The sequence below is a fragment of the Anguilla rostrata genome, chromosome 16 (genome assembly GCF_018555375.3).
Source record: "Anguilla rostrata isolate EN2019 chromosome 16, ASM1855537v3, whole genome shotgun sequence".
NCBI classification, from domain to species: Eukaryota; Metazoa; Chordata; class Actinopteri; order Anguilliformes; family Anguillidae; genus Anguilla; species Anguilla rostrata.
Genome location: NC_057948.1, coordinates 20,346,374 through 20,374,339, shown reverse-complemented (window position 1 = coordinate 20,374,339; position 27,966 = coordinate 20,346,374). Strand labels below are relative to the sequence as shown.

Here is a 27,966-nt window from a genome sequence, read left to right as displayed (position 1 = left end):
GTGCAATTCAAAATAACGTTACTGGCAAGAAGGTGTGCAAGGGGAACCTCAGATCTTAAGTCAGATTAGAGAAGACCCAAAGGGGATGAACTCAAGTGCACGAGAGGCCTCTACAAGGCACAAAATACGTGCGGCACAAATGTCATTAACCAGAGGTAACAGAGAATTTCTTCCAAAAGAATCAACAAATGCCCACTTTATTGTACTTGCTGTTTATGTTATCAGTTCCAGTGAATATTTGAGTTGGTGAATGAGAACAGTGCATACTTCCTACAGAAGACACAGGTGACGGGTGTGTCGTGCAGAGACTTGGGCCCAAGTCTGCCTCTCAGGTTCCCTGGAGAAGTTTAGGTCATTGGCTTTGTTAAAAGACACAGGATAGCTCAGATTATACAACCTTGTGGAGAACTGCCAGTGCTTGCTGATGGGTAGAGACTGGAGAACAGCCCTTTATCCCAGTGCAATATCAGTGGCAGAAGTAGTAACACTGCCAGTAGAAGTAACTGTATCAGTAACAATAACAGCAGCAATAACCATGGCGATACTGAATGTAGTAACAGTAAAACTGTAACAGTAGAGATGGCTAGCATATACAGTGCAGGTAGCTGCAGTAACAGTAACTAGAAACCACTGTAACACTGAGTAGCAGTAGAAATAGCGTTAGAGCAGAAGAGATGTAGTAATATAATAGTAGTGGTAACATCACCATTAGGAATCACTTCAATAGCAGCAGTAATATTGAATAACAGTAGTGGCAAGAGTAGCAACGGTGTAACAGTTGCAGCAGCAGTAGCAGGGGAAACTGATTTATACATTTGGTCCCATAAAATGGGGGCTGCACTGCAATTCCTATGTTTCATATGGATGTGAACACCATCAAATTAAAGCTGATATTCTGAACTTAATCCTCAAATAGTTTCATTCCAAATTCAAGGTGCTCGAGTACAGAGCCAAAACAACGTTTATTTTGTCACTGTCCAGATATTTATGGACTGCACTATATTATGATGCACCACTGCACCTGTTGCTGCTAGCCTTGGACAACGTGACAGACATTCTGTTTGCCCTGAGAACAAGCCGGTCTTTTCTGGTTGTGTGCAGACTGGCCCTGCTAATCACGGTGTATTGTGCAGTTGATAGTGTTCCTGTAAGGCAGTGAGTGTACGCAGAGTTCAAGCGGTGTGTGTTGTTGGAATAAAGAGTTCCAGCTCAGGATGGCCGGAGGGCTGCAGGTAGGAAATGCTTGGCAGATATGGGGGGGTGGGGGGGGGTGGGGGGGGGGGGGAGAACACTGCCCAGAAGTAATGGAGGGGCTTCCAGGGAGAGCGGGAGGCTGAGGCGGTGTGGGTTGCTGAGAAAAACTGCTTGCACGTCTTTTAAACCAGTGCATGGTGTTCTTCAGAGGGATCGCAACATTTCATCAAACACATCATTCCACAACATACTCTCTTTTTCATGTTGTGAAAGAAAATAGATTTTCTTGCACAACATAAAACCCAACACAATAAAATCGCATTCTAAACCCCTCCTTTTTAGTCACTAATTTTCCATCCCTCCACTACCATCCCAGGACAGCATGACTTTGCTCTACCCCAACACACACCCTGTAGACTTAAACACCGCCCACCATTCACCATACCTCAGTTTTGCACTAAAATGATCAACACCTACATCCGTGAATAATTGCTGTAATATTAAAGTGAAACCTAGTTAGTGGCCAAAGAATCAAACAAACGCAGTGAACCACAACACGATGAAAAATGAGTTGCTTATTTATGAATTTATTTCCAAATGTAAACTTCACTAATTCATGCATACAAGTTAAGACAACGTTCAATATTTTACAATTTTGTTAATTTTTGTATTTGCATAGGACATAGTCACAATATATTGTCTAAACGAGTAAAAAATAATGTCATAAAAAGACACAGCAGAGCAACAATAGACCAGCACATTAATATCTGCAGAATATATGGAACTGTACAACTGCAATACTTTGAACGTAGTGATTTGGTTGATTGTGAAAAATATGATACAACTGCACCTTTGATGTGGTTGTGGAAAAAATAAGGAACTGGCCAAAGTTCATCAAACGTTATCAAACAAAGCAGGTAACACAGGTGCTAACAGAGAGAGAGCAGCACCATCGAGTCACTGAAACAGGCATTGCATGGCGGTGTACAAAAAAGAGAGATTTAGTAGGAAGGCAAGTTTTGTTCACAAGGAGGACACATGTTTTTGTATCATTAAAAGTCTATGATGAAGGTAGTACGATTTAAACCAACCTCAACCCCCCAGTGCTGGAGAGCCACAGCGTCATCTCCAGTGCTTTCATATTAAACTGAACAAACTCAGCCGAACCAATGAACCAGGTGAGCTGACCTCACTATGTAATCACTCAATTTGATTTCAATCAAGTGTTGAGTAGCAATAAAAACCATCAGACCTTGTGGCTCTCCAAGACTGGGGCTGGGGAGCTCTGGTTCAAAGGTGACTGAAGGATAGATGATTCATACCTAAATAACTGAGGACATACTGCCATCAAAAATGTTTGCTACAAATGACTGCATGACATGTCCTATAGAAAAAGGACGGCATGTAGATGACAAAATGTAAATATGAAACCACTGAAAAAAAAACAGAAAGCAGAAGAACGTGTATACCTTGCCCTTTCTTTGAACAGATGAAAATGAGCTGTAAATCAGCATTAAGCCAAAAGTAAGGTTTAACTTGAGCAACACCTATATTTACTCAGTAAAGAATTTCTCATTTGTTTGGTACAGGGAATGGGAATCATAGAGGTTACTTTCAACAGGTCAAGCCAAGAAGTGAGAATTTGTTCACCTGCGTGCATTAGGCCATGCAGAGAATGAAACAACTGCGCAAAGGAGCGCAAGGGCCACAGGTCCCCAGCTATCTTCTGTGACAAAGGAACACAGTGCCTTCTGAATGAGGTGTGCAATGACCGCGTACACTCAATTACACTTGCGTGAACTCAATGAGGTAGAGGCCTATGCCTCAATGTATTTCTTTTATCACTGGACTAAAACCTGCAAGCCCTTCACTAATCTGTGAACAAATACATACTGATAATGAAAGCCACAAAATAGCTGAGGTCCAGTTTTAAGCAGAACATGGTGTTAAAAAGTAATTATGGGCATTCTTTTGCACAAAAGCACAGGACAGCATTCATATTTCCATTGAAATTTGGCCCATGGAGAAAATGTAGCTGCAGAACACAAGGCTATCCCCCTATCGGAAGAAAAACACCCGCATTATCAGAAAAGATGGGACAGAGTAGATAGCATGGGACATCAATCTACATGGAGAAGAGACAGGGTATCCAATTGCTGTGCAAAGTTTTGTGGCAATCATCAAGGGACAAACAGATATAAAGTCCTATTTCAACATTCATCCATTCCTGAAGCCTTTGGTAAAAACTCCTGACAGGGGCGAGGCCATGTGGCAAGTGCCAAGTGTGGCCTGTCACTCAGCCCGGCTACTGACGCACGGCATCCATTTCAGTCACTTTCACACCCGCAGAACAGGCTTCGCCTGATAGGTCCTGTTGTCACAGCGAGCCAGTGCGCCCTGTCACCATTCCTCTCACAACCATAAGCAACTGCGGTAATGCAAATTCTGATGGGAAGAAAGGTTTTCAAAGAAGTTTCATTCGATACACTGACATGTCAAACCAGAAAGCAGCTTTCCTAATTCCCTTTTTTGGCAGGATTTGGGGGTGGAGTTTGTTTGAACATGACAGTATGTCATATGGTTTGTTTGTACTGTATGTTTGCTTTTTTTTAGTCAAAGGACCAGCCTACAAATCATAAACAATGATATTTCTGGGAAATATACGTACATACAAGAAAGAAGCTACCTAACTGGAAAACAAATTAAAAAGAAAAAAAGCAGAACATGTAAAGGACTAGTACCCAGTCTATCTCTTATTCACAAGATGTTAAAATAAATGAATCACAGTCAAAATACAGTACAAGTAAAAAATAAATAGATAATATTCAAATGAAGGTCCAATACATTGGTTTGATGCAAAGCAGCAAATATGTCAAAAGCAACCGCAATCCTTTGGAGCAAAGTGGCCATTTTCTTGCAATATAGAGCGCATTTATATTTTATATGAAAGATTTGCTACACCTGACTGCATTACATATTATTCCTACACAAAATAAAAGTTTTCAAGATGACAAAAATAAAACACTAATACAAAGCATTTGGAAATGCAAGAATTAAAACTATACTTTCTTTAGTTAGATAACAATAAATCAGTTAATTAGCTAATATCAAGCCAATAGCAAAGAGTATGAACGTAAAAATACTTGCATATTCAATACACAAAAACTTAATTTTCATTCAATCCTGTACATATACATAGAAACATGTTATATATATATATATATATATAATCACACATACAAAACTATACATTTGTTTTGTAATGTCTTCAGATATATGGAATCTGTCTGTTCATTGTCACTTTAATGGAATGATCACTCTATGCCTTTATTGTCACACAAGTCAAAGTTCAATCACACAGAGCCTGTGTCCACACATCATTCGCAGTTCATCCCCAACATAGCCTTTATAAACAGTCATTAATAAGATTTCGTCAACATGGCTAATGACAAAAATCATAATAACACAACTTAACATCAAAAAACAGATCAACCCAGGGGACAGACAGACAGACCTATAAAAATGAATCAAAGCAAAATGTACATGCATGTATAAAATACATCCCCCCTCCCCAAAAAAGAGTAGCATTGAGTTTGCTAAATCTAGTATGCCCCCCCCCCCCCCTTGTAGTTTACAAAATAATTAAGTCAGTTATCTGAGCACCCTAAATGGTTACATTTCAAATTTATTTTTTTTATTTGGAGTTTTGTTCCAAACAGTCTTGGAAAAATGTTTGCTGGCCTGTTTAAATGTGTATTATGATGATATAGATTTTGTTCCCCATCTCCTACGCTAAAACTCATCAAAATTTCTACCTTGTAAGTTTCTCTAAGCCGGCATGGAGCAACGTCTTGAATTTCAGAGAGATGAGCTATCTAGATGGAAAACCTACGTCACAATGCTGTGGTCTCTATGGTCATGCGACTTTCAAAATGAAACAGAGAAAAAGCACAAAGCCTTTAAATGGTGAAATGCACCTTTAGAAAATTTGGGTGAATTCCCTTTTTAACTTAACCTCCTCTGTTCTTTCCCAGCAGCAGATGCTGCAGGGTTTCATAGAAGTAGAGTTTACATTTAAACTCTGGAAACAAACAGCATTCAGTGTCTTGAAGTGAATGAAATACATTTATCTTATCTCAGTATTTTAGATATACTTTGCGTCTAATGCAAGAAAATTATCTGCACTTTCTAGCCAAAAACCGGAAAAAGCAACACACAAAATTAAAATATAGACAAAACAAATAAAATAACATATTAATGACAATAAATGAAATAATAACAATAATAATTTCATGTGACCTGAAAACAGAAAAAAGTATCTGAAAATCACCCCAAAATAGCATGGATTTAAAAAAATGAATATACCCACTATTCATTAAAATACTCGCCAATGTTGATTTGTTAGCCAAGTGTACAATAAACACTTGTATCGCAACCAGACAGATCCCAGTTTTTCTATAGCCTCTTTCATATTTCAAAACTCAGGTAGATCTGGTACAGTAAAAAAAAAAAAAAAAACAATAAATGAAAAAAACACAGGTGCATGAATGATTCAAACAGTCAACAGTTCTCTGATAACATGAATGAAATCAATATGATTCCAGGATCTATTAGAAGAGACTAATCACCCAAAACACAACCCTGTCAAGTGAAATATGTCCTCTGTGAATGCTTAACGTGTATTTACACCTGTTTTCTGAGCGGGAAACCCTGAAGTGCTGGCATGTAAAACTACTGAAGATCTGACTCTGAGGTCAGGCAGTAGCCAGTTACTGTATATATGTCTATGACTGTACCTGCCCTGTGTCCATTTAAAAGCACAGGCCGACAGGTTCTGCAGATGAAATAGCATCTACGTGGGGAATGTGTGACCATACGGGGGTGTGGAGAGGTGATATCCAGTTGAGAGAAAGAGACCAGGTATGGACACTGTCTCAGGGACTGAGGTGATGCCACAGATATTCTATTCATTGCACCAGATTTCCAGCTCTGAGGTTCTCAACATTGAGAATTCTGATTCACCAGTTTGCTAGGGGTGTGGTCGGGAGGAATACCTGGGGTTGGTAAATACAATATCTGTGGTGAGGTGGAGGACAGCTTCCTGCGTGTCTGCTCCTACTGACCGGCAGTAAGGGGACAGACTGAGGGAACCACAGGAGAGCTGCCCGTGACAGACTTTGCACTGCATGTGCAATTTAACCGAGATAAGCAACTGAAAAAAAATAAAAACAGAGGTAGGGACATGCAACTGTCCGAGTACGCCCTACCGAAATCAGCCCTGAGGTAAATGTGTCTTTTATGGATTCAAATGAAACAAGAAGCAGCCTGCACACTCAAGCAGCTCCCATGATTCTGGATTATGAAATGAGTAAATTACACTCTGAAGATGTGGAATACTCAAACAAACAAAAAAAAAAAAAAACACTGAAAAAAAGGAACTAAAATGAGTGGTCCTGCTTAGGCCTTTTCTGTACACAAGCGTTGTTCTACACTGCATGCTCTAATAACTCAAACGTGTGTACTCGCGGAGTGCCGCGTGGCGTGATGCGGCACGGCTTCGAAGCAGTACGGCAAGTGGGACTGGCGAGTGTGCCGTTAAAAAATGCCTTTCAAAAACTGAAGGGGGGGGGGGTGGGGAAGCGGCTCCGTTTTAGAACTCAAAGCATCGCGTTGCAGTCTGGATCCTGTTTAACGGAATAGGAGTTATAGAGGAACTGCGTTATATGTGGTTAACTGCACAAATACTGCTGCAGTGGGGCAGTATATTTTTATGAAGGGTGTTTTCTTTACGGGGCGGGGGAAAAAGCTTGATTATGTGCCCTATTTTCGGTGGCTGGGAAAGGGGGACTAACATTTGCAGGGAAACGGGGTCGGGAGGGGGTTTGGGGGAGACAAGGCTGGCCATTCACAGAAGTACACCTGCTTCCTTCTCCCCCACCCCCCCCCGAATAATGCCCCCCTCCCACTGCAGCTGGGCTCCAGTCCCAGCGCGGGATGTTCCTCTGCAGGGGCAGGGTGCAGAGAGCGGCTCTCGAACCCGGGGACCCGCCGGGAGACCCAAAAGCAGGCGAGACGTGCACAGGCTTGAGGACAGACATTCATTTTTTATTTTTTATTTTTACATTTTGACGGCATTGGTGTCTCATGTCTCAAAGCCAGTGCTTAATCTGTTCAGCTTTTTTCCTGAAGGGCCTTGAGCTAGCCAGGCCTGGGTCTGTGGAGAGGACCGCCATTTTCCACACACAGCGAATGTAAACTTCGCCCGCATTTCCCTTTTTTAATCCAGTTGGATGAGGTTTGTTTGAGAGCAAAAGCTTTTTGCTAGGGTGGTATGAACCCCGTTTGTAGAGAGGAAGGAGTCTGAAAGTGGCTGTCTAATGTATTCCGCGGCGCGATTAAAGTTTTACGAGGGCCTCCCCAATAAACAGGAGACAGACGGCCCCCTGTCCATCCGTCACGGAGGTACCATGGCGCTGCGGTAACCGCTATCAACCATTCAACCAAAATGGACAACATCAATCACACCAAATAAGGGAGGCGCCTCCCCTGATATTGCCTGGGTAACAGTAGGAGGTGCTGCACCACATATTGGACCAGCTGACAGTGGTTGTGAAGCTCTGCTCGGTGGGGAACGTGCTACTTGACGGACGAGGAGCATGTTTTGGTTTTTTTTTTCTCACCGAACAACAGCAGGGGTGAATACCAGCATCCCGCGCAGGGGGGACCCCCACTCCGGGAGGTCCGCTGTGTGCCCCAACCCCAATCCCAGTCCCGACCGGGTGGGGCTTGCGCTTTCCTTTTGTCTGTTACAGACAAGGGGCGTGTCCCACGGCGTTTCCATGGGATCGGGCGACCCCGATAAAGCAGGGCCCTTTTATCTGGGTCCGCCCGTCTCAGACCCGCAGCCCTGCCCCGCGCAGATAGGCGCGTAATTTGGGCGACTGCGGTGTACGCGGCAGGTTTCACTGAGCCGGGACAGCAGCAGGCGGGACCCAGCTCAGGCCCGGCCTCAGCGCAGCATTGGGCACACGCACCCTCCCTACCAACGCAGGGCATGGCGGAGTCAGGAAGGACCCCGTTCCCTTTGAAACGCTAAAGCACTTCTGAGTGGAAGCTGTGCTCGCTGAAATGTGCTTTCAAAAGTTGTCGAAATTTTGTCTGGTTTACCATTTTGTTGAAATGAAAAGCAAACGACGACAGGCGTGGATGTTCCTGCGTGTCATTTCCAGTCAAATAAACATTCAAAGAGTGGTCTTAGTCTGACTTACATCCTAGAGTGGAGCAGGGAAAAAAGTAAATAAAAAAACATAAAACCATGGTTTTAAATGAACGTTAATCCAGTGCTAGTTTCCCTCCCCCGGCATGAAAACTAACAAAATAAATGCAGAGTGCAAATCCTGTTCGAATGTAAGGCTGTATGTCTTCGTTGTGTTCATTCTTTCAAGCTAAGGAGGCCATCCCTGAGCAGGGTGCAAAATTCAACTGCGTTGAATTTCAGAGTAAAGTGATGTTTGTATTGTGCAGTCAAGTTAAGTAGTTAAGAAAACAACTGTACTGAGATCCTGAGGTGTGGATGAGAACCCCCCATCCCCCGTTTCATTTTAAATAAAGGTGAAGAATAATATCACTTGCATACCTGCAATTTTTTTTCTGATCTGGGTAGTTTAAATGATAGAAAGGAAAATTAAATAAAAATGCAATGGACAACCAGGTAGTCAGCCAGAAGCTATATAAAAATTACAGACATATTGTACACTATGCAAATATTGCCATTTGTGAAAGGCTTGTTTTTTCGTATTCAGAGTTGCACAAGAGATTGCACTACAATACGTATGTATGTACAGTTCAGTACAGTACAGCAAGCAGGGGAGGAGCTAGAAGGGGCGTGGAGAACTGTGCAACACAAGAGTCGGGAGGAGAGGCCGGGGCAGGACGGGGCGGGGCTTAAGGCGAGCTGGCGGGGCTGAGGGCGGGGCTGGAGGCGTCGGAGCGGCTGTAGTCGCTGAGGGAGCCGGTGCGCGTGCCCGCGCCGCCGTGGGGCCGCTTCAGCATGCCGGGCTGGAAGTCGGAGTGGCGGCGGGCGTGCTTGGTCAGGTGGTCGCTGCGCATGAAGCGCTTGTCGCAGAGAGGGCAGCCGAACTTCTTCTCCCCGGTGTGGGTGCGGTAGTGGCGGGCCAGCTCGTCCGAGCGCGCAAACTTCTTGTTGCAGTCGGGCCAGGTGCAGGGGAAGGGACGCTCGCCTGTGACACGGGGACAGCAGCCAGGTCAGACACAGCGCTCACACGGCACTCAAACAGGACATGTCCGCACTGGCAGAGGACAGATTAACACTGTCAGTGTCGATGCCTCTCCTGTCTGTGTTCATATATCCTTTGCCAGAAGTGCAGACAACCCTGACATGAATCATCAGTGAAATAACATCAGCAGCACTCTCCTAAGGTCAATGTTGCAATGCTGCTCCCAGTCGCTCTCACTCAGAGACTATTACCTGAAGAACACAAAACTTAAGACACAGGGCAAGACTGAGTGCCGTTTCTATGGCAGCTCTCGGCTCATATACAAATACACTGTGTGGCTGGGGTTTCGATTCTGCCATTTGTCATTTCTGTACTGCGATCCTATCTCGATCTGTAACTCTCTCGCTTTCCCCGTCTTAATGAAGTGAAAAAGTTGGACCGTATGCTCTCTCTTTAAAAAAATACATAAGTTCAGAAACAGACAATAGTCAGTGCATACCCTTTAGGAGGTAGAACAGGCAGGCAAAAAAATGTTGATCCTCATAGGGTGAGCTGGTGCTGACTGAGGTCAAACAGCCCCCCTCTGCCATCTTGCTGACTGTCACTCAAGTAAATGCAATGTGAAAGCACAGAAACCAACTCCAGAGATCTCATCTCACTTGCAAACCGGTACGCGCCCCATTTACGTTTCAGAGAAAGCCGCAGCTGAATGAAAGCTGGCGCCCAACCAAAACTGGCCCTCCAGTAATTTCTCTCAACAAAAAAAAAAGGTTGATGTGCCACCGTAACAGCGGAGATGCCTTTGTTTTCCTCTCCATTCACAGAGACACTTGCGCCCACAATGCGTTTTGTCGAATTAGCAGGACGCCTTTTTGTTTCGCGAGCTGAAAGGTGTTGTTCAAACAAGGGGGCCTTAAAAAGCTTTTAAATCTTTTCTGCGGGAAACGTCAGCTAACAGGATGGAGAGGGCCGCGGCAGCCGACCCCGCTGAGCCTTTCGCAAACGCTTCCTCAGCGGCATCGTCACACACGACCACTGCCTGGGTTAAGGAGGTGCACATGCCGGTGTGCTCTGAACCCTGTGTGACCCCCCCAACTCCCTCTTAAAATAATGCACACGTGGACTTTCACAGCCAGTTCATACCAGATACCCGTCCCTCAGTCTCTAACGATCACCTCGGTGACCACAGAGCTGTACAGAGGACTCCCTGCCAAGAATTACTTATCAGCCAAGACAGTGCAGTGCAGTACCTAGAGTGACTGTTTCCTGACCTGTATACGGGTCCCCCATGTGGGCAAGCATTCGATCCCCTGCTAAGGCACCTTTTGAGCTGTAATCCCTTCTCCATCTGTTACCCACTTTGCTTTCTAAATGTTTGAATGAAGTAAAAAAAAAACGGACTGGAGGGTAGACTGAACGAACTGTCTGGCTGGCCATTAAAAAAAAGAATTCATTATCACATTCACAGGATGCTTTCTGACAATGACCGCTCAGAGGTGACCTATGACCTCTGGCTGACACAACGGCAATGACCTAAGGCACCAAGGCTCAGAGTCAGCAGCTAAGCAAAACAGGCACCACCTCCGCACAGGCATAAAAGATTTGCAAGCCCTCCATTTTTATGGGTCACTGGTGAGAGAGAGGTGACCTTCTCTCAGGCTCCAAGGGCTTAAATGGGGCGCCATTTTCACTGGTGAAAAGCCCATGGCAGCCGGTGAAGATATCTACTGCATATTGCTCGGCCCTGGAGGGCTTTTGACTGTGATTGGCCCGGGGAGAAGGGAGGACAGCCAATAGAGTGACAGGATAGAGAGGTCAGTGCGTGTGACACGCCACAGCCGGGGCTTGGAAAACTGGCCAGAGAGAGAGAGGCAGGATGAGCAGGGACGCCCGCCGCTGCTTCTCATTGCCAAAGCAGCTCTCCTCAAACCGCAGAGGTTTCCGGAAAAACCACACTACGCTACAGTCATCTCTGTCAGGAGGCCAGACGCACGGGTTCATTAGCCTGGTTCTGCAAAAGGCAGCCATCTTTCACAGCTCCCTTCCCCTGTTCCACCATACAGTATAAGCATCTGCGATTGAGTGCATGAGAAATTACCCCCTACCCTCTCCATGAAAGCCATAAAAGTGGTTGTGGCGCAAATCCACCCATAACCAGCTGTTACAATATATCTTGGTGTGGCTCTCTCATTGTGCGCTCTTTGTGTGAAAACAGAGTCTAAATCGAACATTGCGCATACGGCGGCAAAACACGCCCAAAACGGTTTTCCTTTTTGTTTCCCCTTCAGTCATACTCCGCCCGACAACAAGAGGCACCATTACACACTAAACAACATCCCCACTTCCCGGAGTGTTTCTGTTGTGCAACACCAATGATACAGGCTCATGTTTTTAAAAATGTTTTTTCACACAGGTCAGCGCCTGTCTGACATTTGATATATAAAATGGATAAATAAAAAAACTGGTCTCAAAAAAAAAAACATTTTTGACTAATCTGTTGTTAAACTGTAAGCAACAGGCTAGCCAGATGCATACAGGAGCATTTTGGACTGCCCTTTGCCTCCCCTGTCTGCCTTCCCTGAAGACCCCGGTAGGGAAAAAATCCCTTCTGCTGTCTGGAACACACACATGAAACCAAGTCACAGAGGAGGGGAAAACATGCTCCTTTACAGAGGTCCCTCCCCTCCCCCTCTCCATTGCTAGGATACAAAGCCAGTGTAATCAGCAGGCAAAGCAAGTCCAGACTCCCACAGTCTGTATGTGCACTGAGCCAGCCTCACCTACAGACAGCCACAGAGGAGATAGCACTGCTCCCTTTGGATCTGTACGGATCTGTACGCACATGCACACACACACACACACACACGCACACACACGCACACACGCGCACACACGCACACACGCACACACGCACACACACGCACACAAAAAGATACATCCTAACCTATCCCTGACCGGCATACAAATACACGCATACATAGACGCACAGACATACAGACATTTGCACACACAGAGATACACAGCACATACACGCATTCACTCACAAAGGAACTACCCAAACCACGCACAGCACAGTACATACTGTACATACAGGCACAGAGATGCACACACATACACACACTCAGAAAAACATACACGCAACAGTCCAAACAAACACAGAGGGTCATGTATGTTTGTTCCCATTTAAACATCCTGGACCTGATCTATAAATACACAACGCGGAACACATCAGATTATTATCCTAAGGGAGGAAGGACTATAGGCCTCATCGTTGTTTTCTTCATGGCTTTTTAAAGTGGATTTATTTTTCAGCGGGAACCTGATCCTGATCGGAGCTCAGCGGCTGATTAATAAAAGAAGGAGCCCGTGGTGGGCGGTGGCCCCGCTGAGAGAGCGGCGGGTTCGAGTGAAACGTAGCCTTTACTTAACCGCACGCTGGGAGGCCTGACAGCTGAGCCATCCCATCCAGCACCATCAATATTTCACAGGGCACCAGAGGGGACTGGGGCAGCACGTGGCGCTGGCTACAGAGACACACCTCGACACGCAGCCTCTAAAAACCGCCGGGGTGTATATCAGGCAGAGGAATCCATCTGAGAACAGACCGGAGTGAGCACATATGTGAAGTCTGCTGCCCTCCTGCATAATAATTTAGACAGACCTTATCAGATAACGAGCCCTATTACGCAGACAAGGTGCGAACCGTCAGACGCATCCGCTAACCTACGGAGGCGGGGCATTAAGGCGCGTCTAACTCAGTTTCGGTAAACTGTAGCACTCGCGCAGTCGCAGCGCAGTCGAAGGTTGGCGTAAGGGAAATAAATTACGTGGCTGTGGTGGAGGTTTGGTTTCAGTGTCTCCAATCAGATCGGTTTTTTTCTTTCCCTTCAGTGCTGCTTCATAAAGGCCATAGGCCAGCAGGCTGCTTGATCCTGCCTGATGCACTTGTCATTTGACTTTATAGACTTTATAGTAGTACAAATTGTTTATACACTGTACTACACTTTGGATGCACCACAGAAATTAAGAGATACAATACATACTCCATGCTTCAGTTCTGTTTTATTGAGGCACTTGTGATGCTCCACAGCCTCAATGGGTCCACCACAGTCAACCAAACCCGTAAGAAATCTGAAGTAGCAACTCAGTTATGCATTATTAATATAAAGGTCTGGTACACAAAAGGTAGCACTAAACCATATAAATCATTTTCCTTTTACAAGAAATCAAGTTAAACTAAGCAGGTCCTGGTTTTGGTTATACACTTTGTTGTACGTCGCTCTGGATAAGAGTGTCTGCCAAATGCCTGTAATGTAATGTAATGTAACCTAAAGGCTATACAAAGGGGGCATATTTCAGAAGTATTTCTAAAGAACAATATTCATAAAAATAAAGTGTTTGATATAAAGAATTGAGTTGTAGTGAAATATAAGATGTGCTTAAAAAAATGTGCTTAATAAACTGCGCAGTTTATGAACAGCACCCACGAAGCAATGCTGCACAGTCGACGCCCTCAAATGTACCCAAGAGGGAAAAAAACACAAATAATTACCCAGATGCTGATAATAAATATGAAACAGAATAGAGGAAGCATGTTATAGACACCAAGCTCGTGTTTTTACTGACACACCCCCAATTGCACCACGCAAACCCCTGTTGACGCAAATGGGTCTGTAGACCACAAAACTACAAAACGTGGGAAAAAAAAATTTGCACAGGACGAAAGAGCAATTCCACTCGCACCCAGGAGCATTTGTGCTGCTGGTGTCGCCAAAATAGGGCCCGTCGTTCCTGTTTTAAAATGCTCAGCTAAGTGTGGTGTGCTTCAAAACAAGGTCAAACACAGCACGGATGACTGGTGAATAGGAGTAAGCTATCTGAGGGGGGAGGGGGGAGCTGGTCATGTGGTTAGTTCCAGAAACGTGCGCACGCGCACACGCACACAGCGATGCGTCAGCACAGGGGGGGTGGGGAAGGGCGTGCGAGCTTCGAAATGGGGGACCACTATCCGTGCAAGGCCCCCTGCTCCAGGCCCACATCACCTGTTAGCCTCCCCCCTCAAAAATGACCCCCAACAAAACAACAAAAAATTTGATTATGGACCCCAAATACTAATTGCATAAAAAGCAGGTTTTTAGTTCTGCAACATGGAGGAGGTTATCTGGCTCAGTTTGTTTGTTCTGGAGGGAGTGGAACAGAGGTGCGGTGGTGATGTGTGTAACCGCCACACCGCAGACCACTGTCTCTGCAGCTGATTTACGGCAGGAAATGTCCGCCCTCCGTTTTTACACCATGTTCTTAGGCGCGTCGCGCGCACTCGGTCAAAACTGCACGTGTGCTGTGAGGTCACAGCCTGGGCGGTGATGTCAGCACCGCAGGGGGAAGGGCAGGCTCTCTCAGGAGTGGACGGTGCGCCGTGCGCGGCTGGCCCTTCTCGGACTGGGAGGAGTAATTAAGGAGGCTTCGGATTGCCGCTGTGACCTACTTACCCCGATCGGCGGTAACGGGAGGCCGGTATACTGTAACGTGCTCGCGGCCCAAAAGCCAGCACCTTCTTCAGGAGCCGTGCGATTATGTCACAGCTAGTTAGGTTATGTAAGCACTCCGGTTTTGTGCCACTGGGTCACTGAGCAAAATCCCTCCCCAAATCTCTCTCTCTCTCTCTCTCTCCCTCTCTCCCTCTCTCTCTCTCTCTATCAGTCTCTCCCTCCCTCTCTCTCTGTCTGTCAGTCTCTCTCTCTCAGATCAGGGTGTTAGTCAGATTAAGATGGAGGTAAAATGTGCAGCAGGATGAAATCTGAGACAGTGTGAGACCACAGAGGCGCTCGGGCCACCGCGGAAGCGATCGCGGCCAAATCGCTCTTCCATCTGGCCGAGCCGGGAGCCGGGAGCCGGGAGCCGGGAGCCGGGGGGCGTGGCGTCACCACCTGTTTGGGGCAGAACATTCACCAGTCCTCCTTGACGGGCAGGAGCGGCAGCCAATCCCCACATGCTTCTGCTGCACTCAAGCCTGTGGCGAGAAGCTTATGTAAAAACCTATTAAAACAGCGGGCACAAACGGGCGGGGCACAGATGATAAGCCCTAAAAGATACTGTAACCCCACTGGTCAATCCGAGAGAGAGATGGGCAGAGTCACATGTGGCCCAATTTAACTGCCCAAGAAGGGCGTTGACACAGGGAATCACTTTAAATCAAGCACACAACTGCTTGCAATCAATTTAGGTTTGGCTCTGGCCATCCCAACAACAATTAATGTATACTCAAGATGAAGTGTGTGTGTGTGGGTGCGTGTGTGTGCGTGCATGCGTGCGTGCGTGCATGTATGTATATATGGGGGATGGATGGGTGGGTGGGTCAGGGGGCTGACTCATCACAAGACTGTAATTTACTTCCTACTGCTGAAGTTTACGGCTCTGGCCACGAGCCAATCACAGGCCGGATGTGGGTTTCTACTGTGGGTAATGAGAAGACACTGACGCGCTGCCTGGGCAGGCTTTTCATTATGCTAATCACTTAAACAGTATTTACTCCATGACTTCACTGCAGAAACTGTGGAAACACTGCCCCTGCTTTTCAGAAACAAACATACAGAGCTAGGTTAAAGGGGCATAAAAATAGAGAGAGAGAGAGAGAGAGAAAGAAAGAAAGAAGGAAGCATCTAGATAGATTTTCTGGAGTTCTGTCTAATTTCGCCACTGACTGATAAGCTACACTCATGCTTACACCACGCAGTCTGGAGGCTAACCACGGTTTTGTGAGGGAACGCCATGTGCGAGAATCTGATGAGCTGTCTGTGCGTTGGTGTGAAGAGGCGACCAGAATGGCCTCTCTGCTCATTATAAACCCTTCTGTCCCAGTACAGGGCTGATGGGATACAAAAGCTTTACAAACCCCGACGTAGGGTGAAGCTGAAAATGGGCGTCAATCACTACTGTGTGACCAATCAAAAGACAGCTCTCCGTAGGAAAGAAAGCTAACCCTGTAGCTTCACACAGGAGTGCATGAGGGACGTGAATTTCCATAAAGAGGGAAAAAGGTCTAGGAATCTTCATGCTAAAGAGAAAGAAAACAGATACTGCTAACAGCCCCCACCCACCATATAAGCAAACGGAGAGACCTCCTTGAGGTCTCTGTTGTTCCAGCATCCAGAGACAGGGAGATGGGTGAGGAGAGGCCAGTCAGGCTGAGATTAAAAGAGTGCCTATGGCAGTAAAACACACACGGCACCTCTGACCCGTGTGTGTGTGACATCATCCGTGCACGCTGACGCAAGTGCGTGAGAGAAGCATAGTGCAGAGTTCAGTCAAAACCCTCTGCAGCCCTCTGTGGTGAAGCACATCTGTGCGTGTGAGCACATGAATGTACACGTGTGTGGTTGCGTATACGAACGCATGAGTATGTGCCTGTATTTGTGCGTGTGTGTGTTTAAGTGCCAGTTCGTGCATGTATGTGTGTGTGTATGTGTGTGTGCATACATGTGTGTGTATGTGTGTTTATGTGCTTGTGTGTGTGTGTGTGTGTGCGTGAATGTGTGTGTGTGTGTGCGCACATGCACATCAGTGTGTTAGGGTACATCACACCATCACACCCCCAGCAAAGGCTGCTACATCAAACGAACAGTCAGAGTGGTCACATGCCCCCCCGCTGAGCGTGCCACGCCCTCGGCAGGGTCCTCTGCAGGGCCAGATCAGCCTGCCGTGACAAACAAAACACCCCCACCCCCCCAGCCCCAGCAGCAGGCAGGGAGGGGCCCACACCTTGCATCAGACTTCAGATTCCTTATGGAAATAAATCTGCTTTTACTAGACAGCCTGCAGAGAACTGCGCTGTGTGCACAGCCTTAACTGAAAACGCTCGAAGCCTGATCTCACTGCAGGGAGAATGTGGTCTCTTATTTATTTTTCAAACTCCTTCTGTTTTTTTCACTGTGGTTATCTGAGGACACAAAGACAGCTGAAGCCGTTGGAGCGTTCATGACTTCTGCGAAGAGCAGGCGTGAAGCGGTATCTCAGCATGTGTGACTCTCTGAAACTCCCACCCTAATTTGGTTCTCAAGACCTCTGTTGAGAAAAAAAACAAACCAAAAAAAGCACGCAGAACACGTTCTGAATTTTCAACCTACACCTAAAACGACCCTGCCTCTCTGTGGAGCTAAGTATGATGATATGAAAATGATTTCAGCTCAAAATCGCGACTCCACCCCCTCTGACACAGCCCAGCCTGAGATCTCTGCACACCATCTCCACAGTGACTGGCAGCACCGAGGGCGGAGCTTTCACCTCTGAATGAGAAATCGAAGCGTCCCCCCTCCCCCATGTCCTCCTCCTCCTCCTCCTCCTCCTCCGCTTCCCCCATCTGCTGAATGTGTCTTTTCTTCATCTGTGCGCCTGGCTATGAGCGGCTCAGGGACAAGACAGCGCAGGCTGTCCGCTTCATTACATAAGAGAGATAAACACACATGCGTGCACACACACACGCACATGCAAACACACACACACACACACACACAGACGCACACACGCTTCCGTTTCTGACACCAGGTCTGAGGAGATGTACGCTCGTTTCTTGCGCTAGCTGGGCGGCGGGTGCACAGAGGGCAGAGCAGCCTTACTTCATTCACAAAGTGCCCCTGCAGCAGAGGTCAGCGTTCAGCATGCTAATCCTGCACAGGCAGCTGAGCAAACGACCTACATCAGCCGAGGGCAGCCCTGTTTATCCCAGCAACGCGTCCCCACAAAACACGCACGCACACACATGCACACAAGCATGCACACGCACACACAGACACACATACACACGCACGTACACACGCACAGACACACACACACACTCCATTCCACGCTCCTCGTTCCCACAGCAGGGCCGGGGAGCGCAGAAGTGTTCGCTCTGCTGTTCTGCATGAGAGGCTCAGGGGTGGTGCTCGTGGCATGGGGGGGGGGTTAACACACCATCTCCAGATCCCCCTCTTCCTGCCCACGGTAACTGACACCCTCCCAACCGCCGGAACGGCGAGGCCTTCCAAAGCTAAGAGCCGCCAACCGTCGTGCCATTATTTTTCTGACCCGCAGTGGGCCAAAGAGCTGGGGGGACGGGGTGGAGACAGAGCTGCTTTCATTAAACTGAAGCAGACCTTCAACGCGTGAGATCTATTGTGTACGAAAGGCAGTCGCACGTAGTCCCGTACCAGACTCTACCTCTGGGCTGACAGGCTACTTTCAGAGGTACAGCAAAAGCCTTTACATCTTTCTTTCACGCACGACAATCACAACTGAACCAGCTATCTATAGTTATTATATTATACTGTCTGTAGATACTATATGTATTTACACAGACATAGAGATATATATTTTATTGAGGAGGGGAAGAATAGAAGGGGGCAAGTGTGCCTCTTCACAGACAAAATTTTACAGGATACATCTGTCATTCCAGGAAAGAAGCTGTCTGTGCCCAACAAGATGCCGTCCTCCCCCACCTCGTCACTGAAATTCTGACTGCAAGCCGAAAACGGGACGAACGGGGAGGGAACACCGTGGAAACGACCCCCAAAGGAGAAGGAACCGGAAAAAGTGTTCAACACTGATGGCTGGTCAGGAACTCACAGAGAGGAACCATTCAGCCACACTGGACAAGCAGAGCAGGAAAGGAGCAATGACCCTAATTTATTTACAAAACACAAACATTTATTACAACCCATTACACAAATTCACTTCTGCATTAGCCACGCGTTGCCACTGTACAAACGACCAAAGCCTAGCAGGTTTGGGTAAAAACTGTCGCTTGCTCTTCAGTTAACTATTATATTTTTCATTTTTATTTAATTTTTAAAAACGTATATCGTTCAATGACGTAGTTGAACGGGTATCTTCTTCCAAGGCAACTGGCTACATAGAACACAGGACATGTACAACTACATGCTTGTGCGATATTGACAGAGTCCTTGACAATCCAACAGCTCTGAACCAAAGCTAGAACGTTCTGTGCTGTTATTTACAGCTAGCTGACACAGCTAACAAGACACCGCAGCTGGCTTGTGTTTGTGGTATGCAGCATAACATTAATATACACTTTAAACATAATTAGTCAAATGAGTTATGAAAAATAATCCAAATTTAATATAAATTGCAAATTACAAATCTAACATCTTTTGATTTTGACAAATCAAAAAAAAAAAAAAAGGTTTTTTGGGTGCCAAATAAAAAAAGGGCAAAATATTTTTTTGGGATAAATTTACATTTCCTCACTCAGCTACTTTATGATGTTTCACTTTCCCCACGCTTATATATTTTTCCAAGACCACCACTGTCCAGCAAGGTTAGGCCAGAACGAGTGCTCGGTAGGTAAACGGAGCAAGAAAGGAATGCCTATTAAGGTATATGCAGGTGAACCAATATACAGTAGAAACATTTATGGAGGCAGCTTGCCAAAGGTTAATCTGTACAAGGATTACAAGGACCTGACCCAGGGGAAAGAGCACACGCTGACCTTGGGGCCTCAGACGCCTGCACAATGTTCTAGGATCAGTCATGAACTGGACCAAGGGGGACAGCTGTGGACCGCCATCCCCACTATCTCTGGCAATGGGAAGAGAGAGGCAGAGGGACTACATGTGCCAAGGCCCAAAAATAACAGAGCCATGTGGGAAGGAAAACCTCTGAGCAGAAATATTTGGTGACTGAAGGGAGCCCCTCTCAGTTTTAAAATAAATCAAACCCCTTTTTTGGAATGGTGACATTTTTTACTTTAAAGGCTTTCACTCTGAATATGTGATTCCTCACTTGATTGTAAAGTTGGATACACTAAACGGCAATAGGCATAGTGACATCCCTTTGAGAAGGGGGGGGGGGGGTAATGTGTATGAGGGGACAGTAGGGGGTACTTACGGTACAATTCCAAAGGACCCCACTGGAAGACAAAGACTGGGACGATAAAGACAATAAATGTAACAGACTGTGAAATATGTCATTACAGCCTTTGTCTACTGTACGTGTGGAAATGTAGCGGCTCCCAGTCACGATTAGAGGCAAAGTTTAGTCCCTCTTTAGGCTGGGGGGAGGGCAGACTTTCTCTTTGTGTTAGCCGAGCTGTGGGAGACTGCGAGGGCTAGCGAGGCTCACTGTGAAAAGGATGTGACTTAATGAGCTCGTCAAAGGGCCACTCGTGTAGCCTGAGCTGCCAGCTTACATTACCAGTGCCATGGTATGTGTGGAACCACACATCACCCCCGCGCTTGTATGGTGGATTTAAGCCCCATTAGGAGAAAAACCCTGTTACGGACAAAGGCGTTTGGACGAAAACACCTCACGCAACAGTAGTTCCGCAGCCCAGATTTTTTTTTATTTTTTTAAATGACACCAACAGTGAGCACCTTCTGATGAGGCACACTTTTTACAATAGCCAGGCTCCAGAGAGCGGCCTAAAAAAAACTCATCTGAAAAAACAAAAGGACACTTCTAAACAGCACCTAAAAAGGTCGCCTTCTCCTTGTGTTTAAACCCTTCAGTTTACGAAGCGGGTCCCGTTCTTGACACATACTTCCTAGTCCCAGCAGACGACAAGCTACAGCACTTATACAAGCTACAGTGCTTATCCAAGCTACAGTGCTTATCCAATCCTGCGCATCAACTCGTGACTTTATGTCCCCCGTTTTCCATCAGCTTAGCACAAGAGCGTTGAGTCCGGGGGGAACCGCACCTCCCTTTCCTGGAGATCAGACAAAGCTGTCTGGTAACCTTAGACCCGAACCTGCCGCAAGCAGCCGGAGCCGAAACAGAACACGGCATAATGAGCAATTTGTATTCAGCAGGAGTTGAGATCCCCTGTCTGCCGTGCGTGACTCCTCCTCCCAGCCCGTACCCTTCCTGCTTCAGTGTCACAATAAAAACATAAAAGAAGGCCCCAGGAGTTTACCCACCCTCATTTTATGACACATAAGGTGTCTGCTTTTGGCTGCAGTATCATCTGTTCTGGAGCCTCACTGTTCCCAATGACTGGAAAGATGGAAAAAAAGAAAAAACAACAAAGGAAAACATTTCTGTCATCGAGCTGTTCGGTCTACTCCCTCAGCGAAAATTAAGAACTGAGACGCAAACATTGTTAGCAGTCAGCCATTATGTACGTAAAAAGCAAAACGGTTTCGTAAACAAATCAGCCAAGGTGCTCTGAAATCTAAACAAGCCACACTGTATTTGTTCGATGATAAGGCTTCGCATGAGTTTATGTAACTGTGAGCCTCCGACACCAAGAGACGAGGAAAAAAGGAGCTTTGAATAGAAGCAGAAATTGAGACGGAGGGGAGACACACTGCCGACAGGCTCCGATTACTGAACACGGATCACGTTTGGGCAATGATGACCATTAGATAACAGAGACATCTCGCCACTACCCACAGGGCCAGCAACACCGCCAAAAATATATGTCAATATAAATGTCACAAGAAACACAAAACTTTTTGCTAGTCTGATGAGTTTATGAGAGCATTACGGATATCTTCTGTAACAGCATGTCTTGTGACACACATTACAGTAATCCCTCACAGTCAAGTTGAGGGTTAAAGTGAAGTTAGGACACGAGGAAGGATCTTCAAAAATAATTTGGAGAAAGTGCTGATTCCAAACTTCGGCCGAACTTCACCACTGTTCTGTAGGTACTGATGCTAAATTTCAGACTCTGCCACAAGAGTTTGCTATTAAATTTGAGCTGTCAATCAGGTAACTCCACTGTAACTGGGGGGGGGGGTGCAATCACTTTCTGCTTTCTACCCAAGTCATTTTTTGAATGAATAATAGAACTGTACAATGGTAGAATAATTTGTAGATGCATTACAAATAAACAGCACTTGTATTTCTAATTAAATTGCACCACTTCTGGAAGCAGATAGATCTGTGTGTCTTCTTCTGAGGCTCAATGCCAAGAAGAAAAAAAAAGCATTCGTAACCACCTCCATTACTCGATTAGGCCTTGAGGGAGCGTGTGTGGATCTTATGCTAATCGCTGCTGCGGAATCACCCCGGGCGGTTACGGGGGTACGCCGGGGTGGCCACGCCTCTGTTTCTACAGCTTTGGAACGAGCTGAGGCCAAAATCTCCATTCCTTGTTTTCCTAGTCTCTGCGGCTCCAAAGAGGACTGAATGCAGTAAAGTCCAGAGAACCCCATTAGCATCTTAGGAAAAGCCAGCTTGGCCTAAATGCCCCTTTGATTAATTCCCATGTAAAGCCCTGTTACTTGTGAGGCCGCAGGTCCTCGCCGTGGACCCAGTGCTGGCCACGGGCCTCCATGAGCAGCTCATCTCGACCCGCGCCTCTATACCAAAGACCCATCCTCCCACTGGTTGCGGGGTTGAGCGGCACAGCTAGCTGCTGATGCAACTCAGCCCAAGCCCAGCCTTAACGGTGACTATTTAAACAGAGAGGAGAGTATATCTGAAGCTAAAGAATACGGTTTGGGAGTTTCAGATGCACACTAAGAGGTTTGATTCTTAATTCAAAATTTTGAGTTTCATTCTCTCTTTTGTATTAACTACGTAATCTCTTTCTATCTCAACCTTCCCAAAGAGTTTTTCTTGATTTGTTCAGTTTGGCATGAGAGATGTCTGCATTGCCAAAGATAGTTAAAGCTGCTGAGTAAGTGATTCTGACTTTCAACACTGGAACAAAGTCAGTTTCTTCTTTCTGCTTGTTTCCCTTTTGATCCTGAGAAAGCGTTGGCCGACTCCCACGATCACCCTGCCCCCCCCCCCCTTCCCCCCCACCCCCCACCCTTTTGTGTGCACAGCAATGCCTCTGGGCTGTTTTGACTACGTATGACATACATATTCAGTTACTCAGGCAGACAGTAATTATTACTTTCTAGCAATTCCAAAGCCAGATACCCTTTCTCAAAAAATTCCATTTTGCCAGACCTTGTGACACTTTTATAACTCTCCTATCAATTTTTACTCTCTGGTCCAGCCTACCCAGCTGCCCAAAAAATGCCAGGACATGCAGAGCACGGGGATTGATTCAGATTAGCACAAAGGCAAGTGTTTAGTTGGCACATGCACCTTAAACAGTACTGATAATCTACATTTGCAAAAAGTGGAAAAACATTTCCAGGGCAGAACATCTGACACCTTGTTGTCTCTTTGTATTCCATCTATCTTATTTAAATAAGAAATACAAGCACTTAAAATAATAAATTCTGTAAAATATCACTGCTTTTCAATCCGCATCAATTCTTAACAACCAACATGCATATGACTTATGAGCATAAATACACAATGAAGCAATCAGTATAGTTGAGCCAATGAGTGCAATAACCTCCACAGTGCATGCACACAGCAAAAAAACAAAGAAGAAATGCAGCAGTCGGTGTCATATTGGTAAAAGGAGACTGACATCTACAACGAACCAATCACAGAAAATACAGGACATGCATCCACATTTAGGAGGTTATGCCCAAAAGCAGCAAAAAAAAGTGCATAAGTCTGTTAAAGTAAAGGTCTTGGTCTCATTTACTTTCTTTCCGGATTTGATTTACAGTTCTTCTGGGAATCTGCATGTAAGCCATCAGATATGGCATGATTGTGCATGCAGTAAGGGGGTGGGGAAGCAATTACAGTTAGTTCAATGTGATACTATTCAAAGAACCTATAGTCAAAACAGGTGATTATCCATGGTTTGGCATTCCGCTCATTTTTCTGGGTCAAGGCTTTGCTGCCCCAGTCTGAAGCGGTATAGACACACCGTGGCAGAGCCCTCTGCACTCACACAGTGCTATGCAGACTGCGATCCAACACAGTTCCCCTGGTTTCCACTGCATTGAGACAAAATGATATACAGCAGGGAGTCAAGTGAGGACTCACAGTTCTCCTGGCTCTGGAGTCAGTTTTTTTGAAAAACACAGCGCTCCCTCCTCGGGTCGGATAGCGCCGTATAACCGGGGATGGTGATCGGTTCGCTCTTTGCTCAGCTAGTAGAGACTGGGGGAAAATGTGCTGAGTGCTGAGGAAAGCAAGCCGAGGACAGAGCGCAGGTTGGCGGGGCTGTCGCTGAACTCAAATGACCCACATTCTCTGATTACCCAAACAAATGAGACGGAGAACTCATTATTCAACCAGTTGTGGAGGGCAGGGGTGCAGCCCAATCAAATGCGAGGAGTGGGCAAAAAAATAAAAATGAAAACAGTGAGACGACTGGAGCCTTTGGCTTTCTATTCACAGAGTCGCGTGTCCTCAGGTGAGATGCCAATGCGACAGCTGTTTAAAGGCTACGCCCGCAGGAAACAAGAGCCTTGCTACGTAAGGAGGGTGGAGCAAAAAGCTGTTTCATTTCAGCAAGATACTGTCATTATAGCTGAACCTATTCTCCAAAATATATATTTTTAAAGGAGATTAGGTACAAAATTTCACACCCCTTTTACAAATTATGATGTCTGTAAAATTCAGTAAGATGCACACATCTACATTCAGAGACTTCAGAAATATTAAGAGCATCAAAATATAGACCGTTTACATGCAACGTGTGCAAAGCATTAATCTGTAAATACTGACTTTTCCCTCGGGCCACAAAAATATTGAGCCATAATGAATAAAATTCTACAACTACACACACCGTCTACAATGAATGTAACCCACATAAGAGAAAATCATCCAGGCATGTTCAGAACTGTAATTAAAAACGTATATTTTTCGGAGTGAAAAGGAGAATAGACATGGCTCCACAGAGCTAGGAACAATAACCCAAGCCATTTTATGAATAAATAATAAACATTTTGATGTTCTGGTTATAACAATTGCATGTATAATTATATGTGTATAATATTTACTCTTAAATTTAGGATGTTGGGTGGTTTGTAGTCTATGGACTTTCATAAAAAGTAATCATAAAAAGTCATTAATAAATAGAACTTTTTGTCCCTCCATTTACTGCTTATTGTAAATGGTGACTGAAGTGCACAGCACAGTAGATAATATTACAAGCAATTTCTAGGAGGTAACCTGCATTTGAACAATCCTGCTTTTCTTCCAGGTAATTACTTCAGTGCCATCTATAGCAGCAGTCAAATAATTAGTCACAATGCTAACAAGATTAAAATTAAAACAAGACCGTGAAACAGCAGTATTTCCCCCACAGAAGTAAAGGATTTCCATGGTTTGAGTGGGACCGTGCATCACTAACTGCTGCAGGAGATGCTTGTTGTTGGATAGGGGTGGAGCTTGGAGACTAAAGACGTTTTCACAAAGCAGCACTGCGGCATTCATTTCGTTCAGACCCACACAATACTGTCTTTGGAAACGTAGGATCTAAAGATGGTCTTTCTCTTATTATTTTTTCACCCCATCGACATCACATTGGACTGCCTGCACGTACACCCTTTTCTTCCTTTCTGAGCTCAGCTAGCTGCGTCTGTTGCTAGCCAGATCAGCTGGCAGTCTGCTCTGGTGGGGGTGTGGCACGTCACAACAAAGAGCAAAAGAGTCAGAGATGGGCAACTGCAGAAGTCTTACCGACCCCCACTTTTCCTATATACTGAAGAGCTATTTCTACAGTTCCAGAGGATTATAAAACGGTTACCATTCTACCGAAATATTAACAGATGTATTGTATTCGCCAATCGCCGTTCCCCTGCAGGGTAACGCCGCTTACGTCTTGCTAGTTTCGAGAAGTTGTGGTATTCAGGTTTGCGTCTTGTTGTCGTTTTATTCACTGTAAATTATATTAATTTCACGCCATGGTTTATTTTACCTGCGCTCGAGTTCAAGTGAGGAATTGCGATATTGTCGAGCACTTTCGACTTGTTTGAGAGCAACGTCACGTGTAAACGTTACACGCGCAACATAGCAGCTTGTTTTTCCACCGCATTTTCGCAGGAGCCGGGCGTCAGGCGCCCTGATACAAGCCGATGAGGTTCGGATGTCGAAGTAGAAAGGACATGGACAAACTGGGAGTATATAGACCAAAAAACTGTTTTATTTTTTATTTTATTTTTATTCAGGCATTGCTATACTATTGGCTAGAAACGATAAATGGATTTTACAAAACCGCCAACCTCTGAACTTTACTATATTTCAGTTGCGTGTAAGCAGTAGCCTAAGACCCAAACGCTTCGCTAAACCGTTAATTAAAATGTGTGTATATATACCCGTATATTTGCACGCGTATATTTGCACGCAGATAACCAGTAGTGCCTTTGTTCAACTACTACTAGAATTCACAAGTGGGTGGAGTTCTGTTCTGCACATTGTAGCCTACATTAATGTTGACTTTGTTTTTTCCCCCCCTTCATCACACAGTAAGAATCCACATACGTATGAAAATAATTTATATTTCATCGCCCTCGTTGTACTTTATTCTGGGATTAGCAAACGCTCTGCATAAAAATGAACTGACCTGTGTGTGTCCTTAGATGGGCTTTGAGATGGGACGATTTGCCATAAACTTTTTCGCAACCTGAATAGTGGCATTTGTGCTTTTTCTGGGGAGATTCGTGTTCAATTCGACCCCTCACACGTTTGCCTCTTTGTTTGGGACCCGCTTCGACGTTGACGGTGGTAGGTGTGGCAGAGTTTCCGTCCTCTCTTGAAGGGGTCGGTGGTTTATTCTCCTCTGCCTGGTTGGCAAAACTGGTAGGGTTTTGCTGGTTGAAATCTGCTAAAATTCTGGCCACGACGAAAATAGAGGGATTGTCTTTCACCAGAGTCTCTTTAGTCTCCTCTCCGTTTCGCGGGGCAGACGCAGTTTCTGGTTTAATCTCTCGGTTCCCTTTGGGATCGTGGACAATGGCACGACTGGACATTGACACAAGGCACTCTGCAGCAAAGTGATCCATTTCGTTAAAGAGATTGCCCCTGCGTTTCTTCGTGACATTCAAAAAATGACTGCTCGGTTTAAAAAAAATACCGATCCCCCGTGGCTCTCCCTTTTTATGATGCTGATGTGGAGGTAGCTGGATGTCACATTAGAGAAAACTCACTTTATGAGCTTACCGGCTTTTCAGCGAAAATAACATCCTGGTCGCAAAACCATTTGAATCGAAACGCAAATACATTAGACAACACGTTCCCTCGCACTACATAAGCTTTGATTATGATAAAACGCCAGTAAAATTAACAATCATTAAAAATAAAACTCCCATCGTTGCTTCTATCCTCTTCCCTGCATAGTGACAGTATACTGTTCTCTTATTAGTGCTGTTTCTATCCACGCTGGGGGCGTGTCTGCCTGGAACATTGGGCGGTGTAGTCACTGGAGCCGCATGTTCATTGGATACCCTGTGTCCCAAAGTGCCTCTTTTCTGCTTCTTTCAAAACTTTCAGATACAAAGTTGAGTAACGCATTTCAGGGCTGGGTGCGCACAGCTTTACACCTCCGAAAGTAAAAATAATTTCACAAATAACGGCGTGTTCTCCAGCAAATGTGAGCGAGGGGGTGGTGTCATGTTCAGAGTATGATCCTTCTGCCTGGTGTTATAAAGCAGACGGAATTAATGGATAATTTGCAGAACATCCAAAATCAGCAAACACCACACAAGCTTCAAGAAGGGGGGGGAGATAACAA

General features: G+C 45.6%; 1 protein-coding gene across 1 annotated transcript; it reads right to left on the bottom strand.

The window, feature by feature from the left end:
- Nucleotides 1–1,761: 1,761 nt before the first annotated feature.
- LOC135242688 (Krueppel-like factor 13) lies at nucleotides 1,762–27,595 on the bottom strand. The gene is made up of 2 exons (XM_064313871.1): nucleotides 26,800–27,595; nucleotides 1,762–9,434 (listed from the first exon to the last, which is right to left on the bottom strand). Exons 1-2 carry the CDS (start codon nucleotides 27,236–27,238, stop codon nucleotides 9,139–9,141), a joined length of 735 nt encoding a protein of 244 aa, XP_064169941.1. The 5' UTR covers nucleotides 27,239–27,595; the 3' UTR covers nucleotides 1,762–9,138.
- Nucleotides 27,596–27,966: the final 371 nt, after the last annotated feature.

Coding starts and splice junctions, on each gene's coding strand:
- LOC135242688 (XM_064313871.1), bottom strand. CDS start 27,238: ATGGATCACTTTGCTGCAGAGTGCCTTGTGTCAATGTCCAGTCGTGCC. Junction 9,435..26,799: donor CCATCTAAGGACACACACAG/GTCAGTTCATTT, acceptor CCCGTGTCACAG/GCGAGCGTCCCTTCCCCTGC.